This window comes from Staurois parvus, unplaced genomic scaffold, assembly GCF_062004578.1.
Source record: "Staurois parvus isolate SC_StPar_1 unplaced genomic scaffold, SC_StPar_1.0 ptg001025l, whole genome shotgun sequence".
NCBI classification, from domain to species: domain Eukaryota; kingdom Metazoa; phylum Chordata; class Amphibia; order Anura; family Ranidae; genus Staurois; species Staurois parvus.
In genome coordinates this window covers 202852-219189 of record NW_028318821.1, presented here as the reverse complement: position 1 = coordinate 219189, position 16338 = coordinate 202852, and the positions used below count along the sequence as shown (strand labels likewise).

Genomic DNA, 16338 nt, shown 5'->3' with positions numbered 1-16338 from the left:
AGCTCCGCTATTTCTGACAGTTCCTTCACATTTACAGCGGTTGAAACATTGTATCTATTTGTTTCCATTTAGGATACAGATGTTTTCGGAAATAAATAGATACAATGTTTCAACCGCTGTAAATGTGAAGGAACTGTCAGAGAACTGTCAGAAATAGCGGAGCTTTCTGCAGATACACTTTTTGCTGTACTAGAATTCTTCTTCTTTTCATTCTTCTTCTTCTTTTCATTCTTCTTCTTCTTTTCATTCTTCTTCTTCTTTTCATTCTTCTTCTTCTTTTCATTCTTCTTCTTCTTTTCATTCTTCTTCTTCTTCTTCTTTTCATTCTTCTTCTTCTTCTTCTTTTCATTCTTCTTCTTCTTCTTCTTTTCATTCTTCTTCTTCTTCTTCTTTTCATTCTTCTTCTTCTTCTTCTTTTCATTCTTCTTCTTCTTCTTCTTTTCCTTCTTCTTCTTTTCATTCTTCTTCTTCTTTTCATTCTTCTTCTTCTTTTCATTCTTCTTCTTCTTTTCATTCTTCTTCTTCTTTTCATTCTTCTTCTTCTTTTCATTCTTCTTCTTCTTTTCATTCTTCTTCTTCTTTTCATTCTTCTTCTTCTTTTCATTCTTCTTCTTTTCATTCTTCTTCTTTTCATTCTTCTTCTTTTCATTCTTCTTCTTTTCATTCTTCTTTTCATTCTTCTTCTTTTCATTCTCTTCTCATTCTTCTTTTCATTCTTCTCCTTCTTCTTTTCATTCTTCTCCTTCTTCTTTTCATTCTTCTCCTTCTTCTTTTCATTCTTCTTCTTTTCATTCTTCTTCTTTTCATTCTTCTTCTTTTCATTCTTCTTCTTTTCATTCTTCTTTTCTTCATTCTTCTTTTCATTCTTCTTTTCATTCTTCTTCTCATTCTTCTTTTCATTCTTCTTCTCATTCTTCTTTTCATTCTTCTTTTCATTCTTCTTTTCATTCTTCTTCTCATTCTTCTTCTCATTCTTCTTTTCATTCTTCTTCTCATTCTTCTTTTCATTCTTCTTCTCATTCTTCTTTTCATTCTTCTCATTCTTCTTTTCATTCTTCTCATTCTTCTTTTCATTCTTCTTCTTCTTCTTCTTTTCATTCTTCTTCTTCTTCTTTTCATTCTTCTTCTTCTTTTTTTCATTCTTCTTTTCATTCTTCTTTTCATTCTTCTTCTCATTCTTCTTCTTCTTCTTCTTTTCATTCTTCTTCTTCTTCTTCTTTTCATTCTTCTTCTTTTCATTCTTCTTTTCATTCTTCTTTTCATTCTTCTTTTCATTCTTCTTTTCATTCTTCTTTTCATTCTTCTTTTCATTCTTCTTTTCATTCTTCTTCTCATTCTTCTTCTCATTCTTCTTCTCCTTCTTCTTCTCATTCTTCTTTTCCTTCTTCTTTTCCTTCTTCTTTTCCTTCTTCTTTTCCTTCTTCTTTTCCTTCTTCTTCTTCTTCTTCTTCTTCTTCTTCTTCTTCTTCTTCTTCTTCTTCTTCTTCTTCTTCTTCTTCTTCTTTCTTCTTCTTCTTTCTTCTTCTTCTTTCTTCTTTTTCCTTCTTCTTTTTCCTTCTTCTTTTTCTTTCTTCTTTTTCTTTCTTCTTCTTCTTTCTTCTTCTTCTTTCTTCTTTTTCCTTCTTCTTTTTCTTTCTTCTTTTTCCTTCTTCTTCTTCTTTCTTCTTCTTCTTTCTTCTTTTCCTTCTTCTTCTTCTTTCTTCTTTTCCTTCTTCTTCTTCTTTCTTCTTTTCCTTCTTCTTTCTTCTTTTCCTTCTTCTTTCTTCTTTTTCTTCTTTTCTTTCTTCTTTTCATTCTTCTTTTCCTTCTTCTTTCTTCTTTCTTCTTTTCCTTCTTCTTCTTCTTTCTTCTTTTCCTTCTTCTTCTTCTTCTTCTTTTTCATTCTTTTCTTTCTTCTTTTCTTTCTTCTTTTCATTCTTCTTCTTTTCATTCTTCTTTTCTTTCTTCTTCTTCTTCTTCTTCTTCTTCTTCTTCTTCTTTCTTCTTCTTCTTTCTTCTTCTTTCTTCTTCTTTCTTCTTCTTCTTTCTTCTTCTTCTTCTTTTCTTTCTTCTTCTTTTCTTTCTTCTTCTTCTTCTTCTTTTCCTTCTTCTTCTTCTTTTCATTCTTCTTCTTTTCATTCTTCTCCTTCTTTTCATTCTTCTCCTTCTTTTCATTCTTCTTTTCATTCTTCTTCTCCTTCTCCTTCTCCCCCGTGACTGCCCAAATGAGTGAAGTGTGCGGTGATTCTAAGATCGACGGCACTCATCTGCATGTCATACTGACTGACAGTATTATTTCTCTTCCCCAGCAGACTCCAAGGGCATTTAAATTAAAGGTACAGTGTTCTGCACTAATATAAAGGCTCTCTGAAGCCTAGAAACCCTTTTAATAAGTTAAATTCGCAGCGAATAAATTCGCATCGAATCGAATTTCTCCCGCAAATTCGGCGAATCAGCCGAATCAAATTTTTGAATAATTCGCTCATCTCTAATGGTAACATTTGGCCACTGCTCTAGTTCTATACAGGAGGCTTGCAAGTTGTCAAAATAATAATGGGAAATATAACCTCTAGGATATATTCACATCACATTTCAAGGCTTAGTTTACTTCTATTATCTACAGAAAAGCTGTTGGTAACCCCATTACCTGTTCCCTGAAATCTGCCTTTTTTTTTTTATAACGTTAAAATCTACAAATTTTAGTATTACATCATTGAAGGGAAAGCCAATACTAATGCAGCAATCTTATTCTTTACAGGTACTTTCACTCTTTGATTTGATCCGATACAGTGTAAGCGTCTGCAATCAAATAGCTTCTCATCTTCACATTGAAGTCTTCAGGATAAAAACAAATGGCTCACATTCTAATCACCATTAAGTGACCTAAACTAAGGAAGAGAAATGCATGATTCATAAAAGAAGAGATGGCAAAATTCAAAACAAATATTTCAGTGTCTTCAATGTCAATGAAAACTTCTTGTTCTGATTCATCAAGCTCCAGTTTTCTATGTATAGGGCATAATGTTATGTTTTTACAGTAGCACGTCATTAGTCCTGAAAAGAGTTGGGCATGAAAAGAAAATGTTGGTTTTGATTTTGAAAAACCCTGAAGCATTTTAAATATGCAGTATTTTAAAGGACACAACAAGACAACCACTTGTGTGAAAAATAATAATGCTCCTTATCTTGTACATTTAGTGTAACTTCACCCCTACATATAACTGCAATCTTCTAATATTGTTTTAATCTTGTGGGAGCTGCCATTTTACTGAAGAGTTTCTGTGCATATAAAACGCTTTATTAGGTATAACTCCAATCAAAACTGGAGGTATACCAAGGAGGCGAGGGGAAGTCTTCCAACTGGCTCCAGCGGGGTCATGAATGGCAGTAAAGAACCTGAAAGGGGATTTAACCCTTCCACAATATCCAAAATGAAAGAAAACCAGTTATGGTTTTATACGTACATTACTGTATGTACTTTTGTACATTTATTTCAATATGTTACATAAAATATAAATTACCTGTCAGATGGTCTATTTTTCAACCTCTTTTAAGGGGATATGCACACACTATGCCAGTGTCAGAGAATTTTAATGTACAACTCCAGTCAAAACGTTTATTTTTTCTAGTATTACAGTGTGAAAATGTTAGAATCTCAGCTCAATATCTGCTGTCTTTATTTTTGATGGAGAGACTTTCAAACAGTACTTGTTGTGGTGAGAAGGAAACACAGTAATGAGAAGTGACCACAGTAATATATATCTGACCTTTTCATCAAGCTATCCAAAATTGAAAACAATTTGAGTGCACTTTAGTCATAATTGAACATATAAATTAGTAGGGCTTGATTGCTCAAGACGTACAGCCACATGCATGCTTGCCTTTATGAGCAGGGGTTAAGCCTTTTACAGGTATTTCTTTAAATGTTTTACGTATGCTTAAAATCGTTGACATTGGCATATCATAATGTTAATAGCAAACATGCACTTGCCATTTAACCACTTGCCCTCCAGAGGATTTACCCCCCTTCCTGACCATTTTTTGCAATACGGCACTGTTACTGTAACTGACAATTGCACGGTCATGCAACGCTGTTATGTTCTTTTTTTTTTTTCCACAAATGGAGCTTTCTTTCGGTGCTATTCAATCGCCTCTGCGTTTTTATTTATTGCACTATAAACAAAAAACAATTTTGGAAAAAAAAAAAAGATTTTGTCATGAATTTAGGCCAAAATGTATTCTGCTACATATCTTTGCTAAATAAAAATCCCAATACGTGTAAATGAATTCGTTTACGTGAAAGTTATAGTGTCTACAAATGGCGATAAATATATATACTGGATTTTTTTTATATACTAGCAATGGTGGTGATCAGCGACTTATAGCGGGACTGTGGGACTGCGCTGGGCATTCTGCCACTGGGGGGGAACTGTCACTGACATCCCCAGTGACACTAATACAGTGATCAGTGCTAATAAAAAACACCAACACTGTACTAATGACACTGAGCAGGAAGGGGTTAACTGTGCTATGTGTGTTTTACTGTGTAAGCATGCTTCTTTGTATTGCTCTACTATGCAGAGCGATACAAAGCAGTGTGCTGGAGCTGACAGGGGAGAGCTCTGTATTGTTTACATAACCTCTCCCCCGTCAGTGTTTCTCAGCGATCGCCGAGTGCCGGCGGGGAATCTCTGGCCAGGACCCAGTGATCGACAGCTGTAGTCAGTGGTGGCGCGGGGGTGGGATTTTGTGCAGTCCTTCTGCCCTGTAGCAGTAGTTCTGCTATAGGGAGGTTGGGAAGCAGCTAAAATAACTGTGTTGAGTACAAAATAACACTGTTGCATTTTGTGAAGCAAGCACAGCAAGTTGATAATTGAAGAGATTCTGACCACCCTCCTGTTACAGCACTTAGGACACTTAGGCATGAGCATTGAATTGTGGAAGGCAGAGAGGAGCATCATGTAACTTTATATTAAAAAACTACCATGTTGCAGTGGCTTTCTGTCTTGGTGGAAGCAATGAAAGTTTAAGAGCAGCTTATCCACTGAAGTCTTATGTTCCTGTACTTGGATTCATTACATAGTGGCTTAAAATTAAAGGAACGTAAGGGTAAAATCAAAACTAGAATATCAAAGATTCATTTTTTTCCCAAGCAAATCCTGCCTGGTATGTGAACAAAAACCTATTTAAGGGGTACCCAGCTATTAGTCTGTATTCTCTTCCAGCCCTTTGTGGAAGAGGATGAGTTGTGTAATTTGATTCACTCAGGTCAACTACAGAAAGAAAGCTCCTATTGGTTTTAAGGATGCCATGCCAGTAGTGAGAGACATGGCTGCAAAGTACACATTTTTAACACTTTGATCCCAGCTTATTTTATTAAACCTTGGTCTCCCTTTTTATATATATATATATATATATATATACACCATTTCTGGAATAAAAGTGTCTGTGTGTTTACAGAAAATTAACTAGTTTTCTTCTCTGTATCTGAGTTTGTGTGTGATTTTTCTTCATGTTCTGTGCATCTTAAAGACAGAAAAAAGGAGATCTTGCATGTTTGTACTTAAAATACCACAAGTGGGATGAATAAGTATGTTCTGACATTTCTCTAGCTGGATGCTTTCTCTTGCTAAGGGAATTGCCAAATACAAACCAGCAAACACAGATCGCTATCCTACCAGGTTCATTTTAAAGACTTGGCCAGCTCAAACATCCAGATATAGCAGTTGGTCAGATATGAAAATGTAAAGTGCTAGCTTCTTATAACCCTTTGTACATAAGCATTCAGATTGAAAAAGGCAAGAACAGCACCTAAAACCAATCAGGTTTTAGTCCACATTTCTCTAAAACAAATGGAACTTGCTGATTTGCAGGCTATAGTGTCTGACAAGGACTCTGGGAACAGAACAATGAACATATACAGTTGTGTTCAAAATAATAGCAGTCAGACATCACTAACCTGATCAATCACTGTTTTTGGTAGAAATTATATTTCTACATGGCAAATAATTTACTAGCAGGTGTAGTAGAGTAATAGAAATCCAACAGACCCAACAGTAATGACATGCATGCTGCTGATTCTGTGTAATTGAAAGGGGCATGTTCAAAATAATATCAGTTTGGAGTTCTATTAGTGAGGTCATTCATTCTTTGAAAAACAGGTGGCAATTATTGCCTTTATTTAAGGAAGGAAGGCAGCAAATGTTGTACATGCTGGTTACAGTGCATTTCTCTCTGAAATTCTGAGGAAAATGGGTCGTTCCAGACATTGTTCAGAAGAACGGCGTACCTTGATTAAAAAGTTGATTGGAGAGGGGAAAACATATAAAGAAGTGCAGAAAATTATAGTCTGCTCAGCTAAAATGATCGTAAATGCTTTAAAATGGCAACCAAAACAGGAAAGACGTGGAAGAAAGCGAAAAACTACCATTCGAATGGATAGAAGAATAGCAAAATGGCAACAACAATCAGCTCCAGGAAGATCAAAGAAGGTCTAAAGTTACCTGTGAGTACTGTTACAATTAGAAGACGCCTATGTGAAGCCAAGCTATCTGCAAGAAGCCCCCACAAAGTCCCACTGGTGAAAAAAAGACGTGCTGAAGAGGTTACAATTTGCCAAAGAGCACATTGACTGGCCTAAAGAGAAATGGCGCAACATTTTGTGGACTGATGAAAGTAAGATTGTTCTTTTTGGGTCTAGTGGCCGGAGACAGTTTGTCAGACGACTCCCAAACACTGAATTCAAGCTACAGTACACTGTGAAGACAGTGAAGCATGGTTGCGCAAGCATCATGATATGGGGATGTTTCTCATACTACGGTGTTGCACCTATTTATGGCATACCAGGGATCATGGATCAGTTTGAATACATCAGAATACTTGAAGAGGTCATGCTGCCTTATGCTGAAGAGGAAATGCCCTTGAAATGGGTGTTCCAACATGACACCGACCCCAAACACCACCAGTAAACGTGCAACATCTTGGTTCCAGACCAACAAGATTGACGTTATGGAGTGGCCAGCCCAAACCCCGGATCTTAATTCAATAGAACACTTGTGGGGTGATATCAAAAATGCAGTTTCGAGGCAAAACCAAGAAATAGAGAAGAACTGTGGAATGTAGTCCAATCATCCTGGGCTGGAATACCTGTTCACAGGTGCCAGAAGTTGGTTGACTCCATGCAACACAGATGTACAGCAGTTCTCAGAAACAGTGGTTATACAACTAAATATTTATTAAGTGATTCAAAGGAAAGCAAAATCTTCAAACATTTTTCAGTTTATATAGTGAATGTTTGATTTTTTGAAGAAGAATACAAACACTGCTATTTTTTTGAACAGTCTAATATTCACTTTTCTTAAATTTTTTTAGAGGAACAACACAAATATGATATATTTTTCTTCATGTTTTGATTTGGAATAGACTGTGTAGTGTTCCCAATGCATTTGGGTGTATGGAAATAAAAGCTATTAGAAGGATTTTGAGCTTTATTCACTTTTTTCAACACACTGCTATTATTTTGAACACACCTGTATATTATTTTTGGTTTACGCATATGTGTTTTAATAGTGTATCTAGCACAGGGGTGTGGAAATCTTTTTTAAAAACTACTTGTCCAGTGTCCCAATCCACTTGTCCAGATAAAAAAAAATACATTTTAACCAAAACCGTATTTAAATCTGAGGTGCTATTAGGAATGTCTGGGGCTTTTAAAAACAAAAGGGGCATTATGGTGACTTAAATTGTAATATTTGTACCATTGCACTGTTTATTTTGTCATCCCCTCCCTGCCTGTCTCCAGCACCACACCCAAGGACTAACAGGGAGGAGAAAGACCTTGCAGTGTAATGAGCACCGGTTTGTTGTTCGTCAGGGAAGGGGAGTGTCAGGCTTATCCTTTATCCCTTTTGATGCCACAGCTGGCCTTTTTTTTGCACAAGTTTAAAAAAATGATTTTAGGCCTGAAGATTACATAAAACCCCCACGCATTATATATTTTCTGAAAGTTAATTTAAGGGCACAAAAAAAGCAATACATTACCCTATTTTTTTGTAAAATATAAAAGATGAGGTTGCACGGAGTAAATAGATATCCAAAATGTCAAACCTGAAATTTGTGCGCACTCTATAGGCGTCACTTTTAAAGCCCCTTATAGGTCATCACTATACTGTTATGGAGGTCTGGTGCCAGAATTATTGCTCTTATTCTGGCATGCGCAGCGATATGTAATGTGTATTGCAGTCAACGTTTTCATGCATAGGCGCCCCAGCGTGTGCTTTTATGTTTGTATGTGCGTATATGTGGGGGTGGGGAGCCTCTGGTTTTTTTTTTCATCACCTAGGGGACAAAGTCTCCTGGGTGATGATTTTTGGTGACAGGTTCTCTTTATTGAGACATCCAGGGTGTAAAAGACCGTACATGTCTCCCCTGTGCTCCACTGAATGTTATGCAGTGCACATCGCACCACATTACATTCTTTCCTTGCCTCCATGGCTGGGAATCTGTCAACAGGGACCCAGAAGTGACATAACATCACTGCCGGGTCAGGACAAGGAGGGGAGCAGATGTGCCCACTCTCCTCCATCCCCTCTAGCCGATGGCATTGCACCAGTCCCAGGCCTGCAGATGGGCAAGCGGAGCCTGGGAGACAGTGGACGAGGGGAGGTTCATACGGGGGGGTGTGTGCAGAAGCTGGCACTGTGTGGAAGCAATTGGCGAAATGCTTCCACCTGACAGGTGAGCCCTGCTGCTTGCCCACAGCAGGGCTAAAGGTTGTTTAAAACTACATGCCCTGTGCCTGGAACATGTCCCGGGCGTCAGGTGATACAAATTCAACAGCCCTGTTAGCAGTTTCCCTAAACTTCTTAATTAAATGCAGTGCAGAGATATAAGGATCTTATTAGTGATTTAACCCATTGGCATCTCCCAAGAACTACAATGCCTGTTTTGGCTGTAGTGACCCTCACATTTTTTTTTTACTTTCAGAATTCCATTTCAACTATAACCAGAAGCAAGGTAATTTATTGACAAATCCCTAAGTGTAAAAATTTGCTTTTAATCATATAATATCATACAATTTTGAATAAATAATTATTGCTTATTTATCATAATCGCCTAATAATGCTAAGCAATTGATTCACCATACATCCTAAATAGCCACACTGATGGACCATACCTAAATGCAAGTGGTTTTTATTAAAGTGGTTGGGTCAAGATGGGAAAGGACATGCCTGCACATTAAAATGTAATGTAGTCTGCAGTCAGTTTTTATAATTCTCTTTTAGGTTTGCTTCCTCAAACATGCCTATTAGTAATTTTAAATATTAGAAACTGTATGGTCAGTTAAAGTTGAACACCAGGCTAAATACACAATTTAAATTCATATATAGTTGCTGTCATACCTGCCAAAATATTTTCATGGCCAAAAATATTGGCACTCCTGCATTTCTGTCAGATAATGTGCCACTTCACCCAGAAAATTGTTTTTCAATTACAAATGTATAGGCATTCTCATGTTTATTTTTCTTTTGTTTTTATTGGTATGATGTGGGCTAAGTGGTGCATTATCTGACAGAAATGCAGGATGCCAATATTTTTGGTCATGACTGTATTTGTATTTCCATCAGTTTGATCTATATTTAAATACACTAATTAAAAAGTGTTCCTTTAATTTTTTGAGCAGCGTATAGCATCAAGTCAATTAAATTCTTGGGATATTGATCTGCTCAGTTAAGCAGCAGAAGGGGTTGTTAATCCGTTTCAGCTGCTTTGGTGTTAATTAAATTAACAGGTGCACTAGATGGGCAACAATGAGATGACCCCTAAAAAAGGAATGGTTTTATATGTGGAGGCCACTTACATTTCTTTCCCTACTCATCTTTTTTGACGTTTGTTTCACTAGCACTAGTTTTGCATTTGGCTAGGGTCATTGCCACTACTGGTAACATGAGGCCTCAAGGATGGCACATCAATACGTGCCATTGCCAGAAGGTTTGCTGTGTTTCCCAGTACAAGGCATGGAGGAGATTCCAGGAGACAGGCAGTTACTCTAGGAGAGCTGGACAGGGCCATAGAAGGTCCTTTACCCATCAGCAGGACCGGTATCTGCTCCTTTGTGCAAGGAGGAACAGGATGAGCACTGCCAGAACCCTACAAAATGACCTCCAGCAGGCCAATGGTGTGAATGCCTCTGACCAAACAATCAGAAACAGACTTAATAAGGGTGGCCTGAGGGCTTGATATCCTCTAGTGGGCCCTGTGCTCACTGCCCAGCACCATAGAGCTTGATTGGCATTTGGCATTGAACACCAGAATTGGCAGGTCTGTCACTGGCACCCTGTGTTTTTCACAGATGGAAGCAGGTTCACCCTGAGCACATTTGACAGACATGAAAGGGTCTGGAGAAGCCATGGATAATGTTATGCTGCCTGTGAACATCATCCACCATGACTGTTTTGTTGGTGGGTAAGTGACGGTCTGGGGCGGCATATCCTTGGAGGGACGCACAGACCTCTACAGACTAGACAATGGCACCCTGACTACCATTAGGTCTCGGGATAAAATCCTTGGACCCTTTGTCAGACCCTACACTGGTGCAGTGGGTCCTGCGATCCTCCTGGTGCACAACAATGCTGGGCCTCATGTGGCAGCAGTTCCTAGAGGATGAAGGAATTGATACCATTGAATGGACCCCATGCTCCCCTGACCTAAATCCAATAGAACACTCTGGGATATCATGTTTCGATCCATCCAACCCCGCCAGGTTGCACCTCTGACATTCCAGGAGCTCAGTGATGCCCTGGTCCAGATCTGTGAGGAAATACCCCAGGACACCATCCGTCATCTCATTAGGAGCATGCCCAACATCAGGCATGCATACAAGCACGTGGGGGCCATGCAAACTACTCAGTACCATTTTGAGTTGCTGCAATGAAATTTCAACAAAATAATGCAGCAAAAACCTGTTACTGCATCATTTCTTCACTTTGATTTTCTGGATGTTTTTGAATTCAGTCCGCTGTAGGTTGATAAATTTTATTTCCATCAAACAATAGGGCATCCTTACATTCTTAGCACATTACCCAGTCCATATCAGTATAGATGTCCAGCATGATATTTTTACCATTGAGATCTGATGTGTTTTCAAAGTGTTTCCTTAATTTTTTTTGAGCAGTGTATATATACAGCCATGCAAAACAAGAAAGCTATGTTGGTAACCGGACTTGTCTACTGAACGTAATATAAGCTGGGTCACCTTTCTGCCTCCACTCTGTGATTGGATAGTGAAATAGCAACGGGTTGATGAATTTATAACTTTCCTCACGTCTGCTGATATCTTGATCCTTGTGAGCACATGTATTCTGCAGAACACTTGATTGGCCCTTCATGATCCTCATTCTAGTATATGTGGCATTACAAGAGGCTAATTTTAAGTCAAATTCAGATGCTTGCGCTTGCAGCATTTATAGGTGACTTTATTCATAATGAATCCTGCATTATTAGTTGTTTTTTATATCTGCATGAAGTTTAGCTTTAACTTGCTTACCCCACACATGCTCTAGTTACAGACTGAAGTTTCACAATCTGATTTCAAGGGGCTTTATACAGTATATGGAAAAATGCTTATACTTGGCTAAGTGTTGCATTCATTTAAAAAATATTACATTACTTTAGCTTTATTATTAAAAATATTAATGCCTTTTATCCTTAAATTGTATTTAAAAAAAAGGTCACTTATGGGGGGTGCTCATGAGCAGTGACTGAAGATGACCACTTAGTTGGTACACTCCCACCCGCTGGATACATAGGCCGCTTTGCTGGCTCCCAGGGAGATAAGCTGCCCATCCACTACCCCTCCCCGGATCACTACCGCATGCCCGCATCGATGGGGGAAGAAAACAGGGGCCACCTGCACTTCCAGCGCTTGGGAATCCGTGCCGGAGCTTGTGGCCTGCTTGCCGGCGGTTACACCCTGAATCCCTCAATTTTGGACCCGCCCAGATCGCTACTAGTAGGTGAGTCGGATCCTGCCTATGACACAGACACTGCGTAAGAGGCACCCCTGAAGCCCCCTACACCGGCCCTTTTGGGATGCTGAGCTCCTGGATCGCTTTAAATCCATTCTGCAGGCTGAATTGTCTTCCTCTACTTCCAGACTGGCTGAGCGTCTCTCTAGAGAAATTAGTGAATCGTACAAACGATCTTGATAAAATGGATGCTGTGGTCATGGTGATTGAAAATCATAAGCAGGATCTGAGCGACCTTAAGAAGGAATTGGTAGACACGCTGCTCTGGCTTGAAGATTTTGAGAACCATTCCCGCCGAGGTAACCTATGCCTGCGGGGTATTCCTGAAACCATTACGAATCTCACGTCAACTGCCACTGCCCTGTTCCAGGAGCTTGACCGCATACATTGAGCATTGGGCCCCCGATGGCTGGAGGGGCCCCCAAGAGACATCAAGTTCATGTATTATCGCACAAAGGAAACTTCCCTTGGCGGCCAGGGGCATCGCTACCAGCTTTTCTTGGATCTCTCCCAGCTCACCTTTCAGAAACGTTGCCAGTTGAAGACCTTCACTTCGGTCTTGGTGAATCGTAGAATCAGATAAGCATGGGGCTTTCCATTTCACCTCATCTTCGACTATCAAGGCTGCAGCCACTCTGTTGCCATGCCGGTGGAAGCTCTCTTCTGGAATCCTTACATCTTATCCTGCCTGGAGGTACTGCGCAGAGCCCGGTGCATTTATGTGGATCCCAGGCAGGGCCACTTCCTCTGGGTTGCCTTTGGGAGAAGTCATCCAACCAGAAGAGGGCCCTCTTGCGGACTCCCCTGCATTCCAGTCCGACCTGCTCCTCACTGGGCTGCAGTCATGTCCTTCATTGTGCCTCATCGTTGAATCCGTTTGATGGGACTGTGAGTTTGGTCTTTTGGGCTCCCCTGGTTTGCGGGTTGGGGTCCTGTTCGATCAACTCCCCTGCATCTCTCCTAGGGTAGGGGGTCACCGACTGGACTTGAGCTCTGAGACTGTCCTCCACTATAGACTATTAGGGGTCTTGGCGAGGGTGGCTGGATTAGTGGGGTTGGCTTGGGTCGGTAGTTACCCCCGGGTCCCGGAGAGGGAGGTTGGTTTGACTGGCCCTTATTTGGTACCAGGCTGATGGTCTTGTGGGGTTGCTGGAGCGGGGACCATCCGTGCTGAGTAGGTTGGGTTCTGCTGTGACCTGTGGTTATTTTCCCGGCGGGAGTTAGGTCCCCAAGCTCCATGGGTGTATCCCACTTCCTATAAGCCTTTAGTCATATTGATGTGGGATGTAGTCATGTTATTGGCGGTTTTATGTTTGTTGCCCCTTGCTCTCTGGGGGCTTAGGTTATTGATGTATTCATTTGCAGCCATGTGTCCGGTGGTTGAGCCACCCCAAATTGGTATCCTTTGAGTATAGGATGCTTTTTTCCGTAGGTGTTATATGGCTATGCCATTGTACATATTTTTTGTGTTTCTTTTTCTCCTGCTTCTCTTTTTTTTCTCTTTCTTGGTTTTTCTGTTCTTGTGTTCAGCAGGGTTTCGGGACTCTGGATTGACTATCCCTGGGAGGGGTGCTTGTTGGCTGACCTATGCCTTCTCTGCTGAGCAGATTGCACTAATCCCACCATGGCTTCACCCCTCTTGAAAGTACATTCACAAAACTTACAAGGTTTTAATTTGCCTCGGAAACGGTCTAAAGTCTTCTATCACCTTAAATCGCAGCACATTGACGTGGTATGCCTGCAGGAAACTAGGTTTTCCCAGTCCTCCGCCCCGCAATATCTTTCACCTTATTATCCCACTTTCTACACAGCCTTGGCTCCTGAGAAACAACTGGGTGTTTTGATAGCCTTCAAGCACAATATCCCCTTCACCTGTGTCCGGAATATAGCGGACCTCACGGGCAGGTATCTACTTTTGCAGAGCACCCTTTGGGATCAGGAGGACACCTTTGTCTCCTATTATGCCCCTAATCGCTTTCAGCACAAATTTTTCTCGCTTCTTTGTTCTATCATTTCCTGTCACTCTAAGGGCCTTGTACTCCTTTTGGGGTATTCCAATGTTACTTTGGATTCCGCATTGAATCGGCGTGATGCTCATGGGGCGGCCCCTTCTCACGACTTTGTGCAGGAGGCATGTATGTACTCGCTCCTGCAATCTGCGGGGCTGGTAGACATTTGGAGGGAACTTCACCCTATTGAGCATGACTTCACATTTTACTTCAATCCTCATGACAGTTTTTGTAGAATTAACCGCGCATTTATGCAGGTGCAACAGCTTCCATTAGTCGGGCAGATATCTATCCCTTCCTTACCCTGGTCAGACCATGATCCCCTGGTCCTACTTCCTGCATTCTCAAGTATGGCACGGCGCCCTTTTCATTGGCATATTAATGAGTCTTTATTGACCACTCAGGTCACCTGTCAGCAAATTGAGTTCTTCATACGGACATATTTTGCGGACAACTCAGAATCTGTTTCCTCGGTAGTCCTCTATAGGAGACGCATAAAGCTACGGTGCAGGGCCACATTATACAGCTGGCTGCGGTTCGAAAGTGGGAGCGGCGCCTTTCGGAACTTCATTCTCTTTTGGCCTCGGCTGATGTTCATTGGAAGTCACACCCGTCCTCAGCCCATAAACGTACGTGAGACACCCTGGCCGCAGAACTGGACTTGCTTTTTCGGAGGCTGAATGGGCCCTACGTTGGACTAAACATAAGTTTTTTTTATACCTGTGCTAATAAGCCGGGTCCGATGCTAGCTAGGAAACTTAATTATAGGGAAACCCTATAAGCTGGTCCAGTTGCTGCTCCTTGTGGGGGTTGTACTTCCAATCCCTGGCAGATCGTCTTGTGCTTTACGGACTTCTTTTCGCATTTGTACGCCAAACCGGATCCCTTTCCTGTAGCTCAGGCGGAAGTGTTTTTTTCAGGTTTTACAGCAGAAGCGGCACAGACAGCCCTCAATGCAGGTGCGTCTGTCAGACGCTCTTCAAGCTATTAAATCCTTGTGGTCCTCCACGGCCCCGGGTCCAGACAGCTTCTCAGGCCTCTAGTACAAGAAATTTGCAACGCTGTTGGTGCCCTTTTTGGCTAGTTACTTCAATGACTTATGACAGGGCTCTTTGCCCTCTCCAGATGCGCTCAGAGCCCATATTTCTATGATTCCTAAGACAACAGAGGATGTGCAGGAACTGCAAGCCTTTAGGCCCACTTCGCTTCTTAATGAAGATCTTGGGCAAGATTCTCGCCCTTTGGATCAATAAATATTTGTGTAGCCTGGTCCATAGGGACCAAGTGGGTTTTGTCCCTGGGAGGCAGCCGGGCGACAATGTTTGTAAGGTTGTTCACCTTATACACCTTTTGCAACAGTGGAATATTCTGGGATTCTTACTGTCTTTGGACATATATAAGGCTTTTGATTCCTCATCCTGGGAATATCTGCGGTTAGTGCTGTCCCACTGGGGTTTCGATGATTCTTTCCTTTCTTGGATTCAGACTTTGTACTCTTCCCCTTCAGTTTCAGTCAAGTATGCAGGGTATTTCTTGGACCCCTTTCCTATTTGGCGAAAGACGAGACAGGGCTGTCCCCTTTCTCCGGTGCTCTTTGTCTTGGCGCTTGAGCCGTTGGCCTTGGCGCTCAGGGCTGATTGTAACGTATCGGGGGCCACATATGCGAGCAGGAATTTAAGCGGAGTCTGTTTGTGGGCAATGGCCTCTTGACTCTTACTCCGAAACTTGCAACATGCGCTTGTGCGTTTCTCCTTGATTTCGAGCCTCCTTATCAATTTAGATAAGACTGTCACTCTCTATATCACCTTGACCTCGGACTTGGTTTCACACTTGCCGTCCCATTTTCCTTATTTTTTCTTAACTTGAATACTTGGGCATCCTCCTGATCTCCACTTATGGTGCTTTTTTTGCTGCCAACTATTTTTCATTGCTTCGTTCCGTGTCCTCTCTTATGCTATCTTGGCAATTCCCGTTCTTGTCTCGGATAAGATGAGTTCATTCAGTGAAAATGACTATTCTCCACAATTGTTATATTATTTCCGCACCGTTCCAGTGTGGGTTCCCTCTTATTTCCTTCAGTTGAGTCAGGCGCGGCTTATGCAATTTATCTGGGCTGATCGGCGGCCCAGAGTCTCTAGAAACACACTTTTTTTTCATAGGCTGCAAGGTGGTCTAGGGGTGCCTAATGTAGGCAACTATTATCAGGCAATCCAGATTGCTCCACTGTCTGTTGCACGCTTCCTCTGATGTTCTGCTCTGGGTTCTTTTGGAACTACCTAATTGTGCCCGTATTACGACTTAAACGCTTCTCTGGCTCCCCCCTG

The 16338-nt window shown here is 41.0% G+C and overlaps 1 protein-coding gene across 2 annotated transcripts in view; it reads left to right on the top strand.

The window, feature by feature from the left end:
* LOC149441116 (choline/ethanolaminephosphotransferase 1) overlaps window positions 1-5443 on the top strand; it is an 81664-nt gene extending 76221 nt beyond the window's left edge. For both annotated transcript variants that reach the window (XM_089657717.1, XM_089657718.1), the window contains one exon: window positions 2738-5443. In XM_089657717.1, coding sequence (XP_089513843.1) covers window positions 2738-2857 — 120 coding nt within the window. In that variant the 3' untranslated portion in view covers window positions 2858-5443. The remainder of the gene's footprint in view (window positions 1-2737) is intronic.
* Window positions 5444-16338: the final 10895 nt, after the last annotated feature.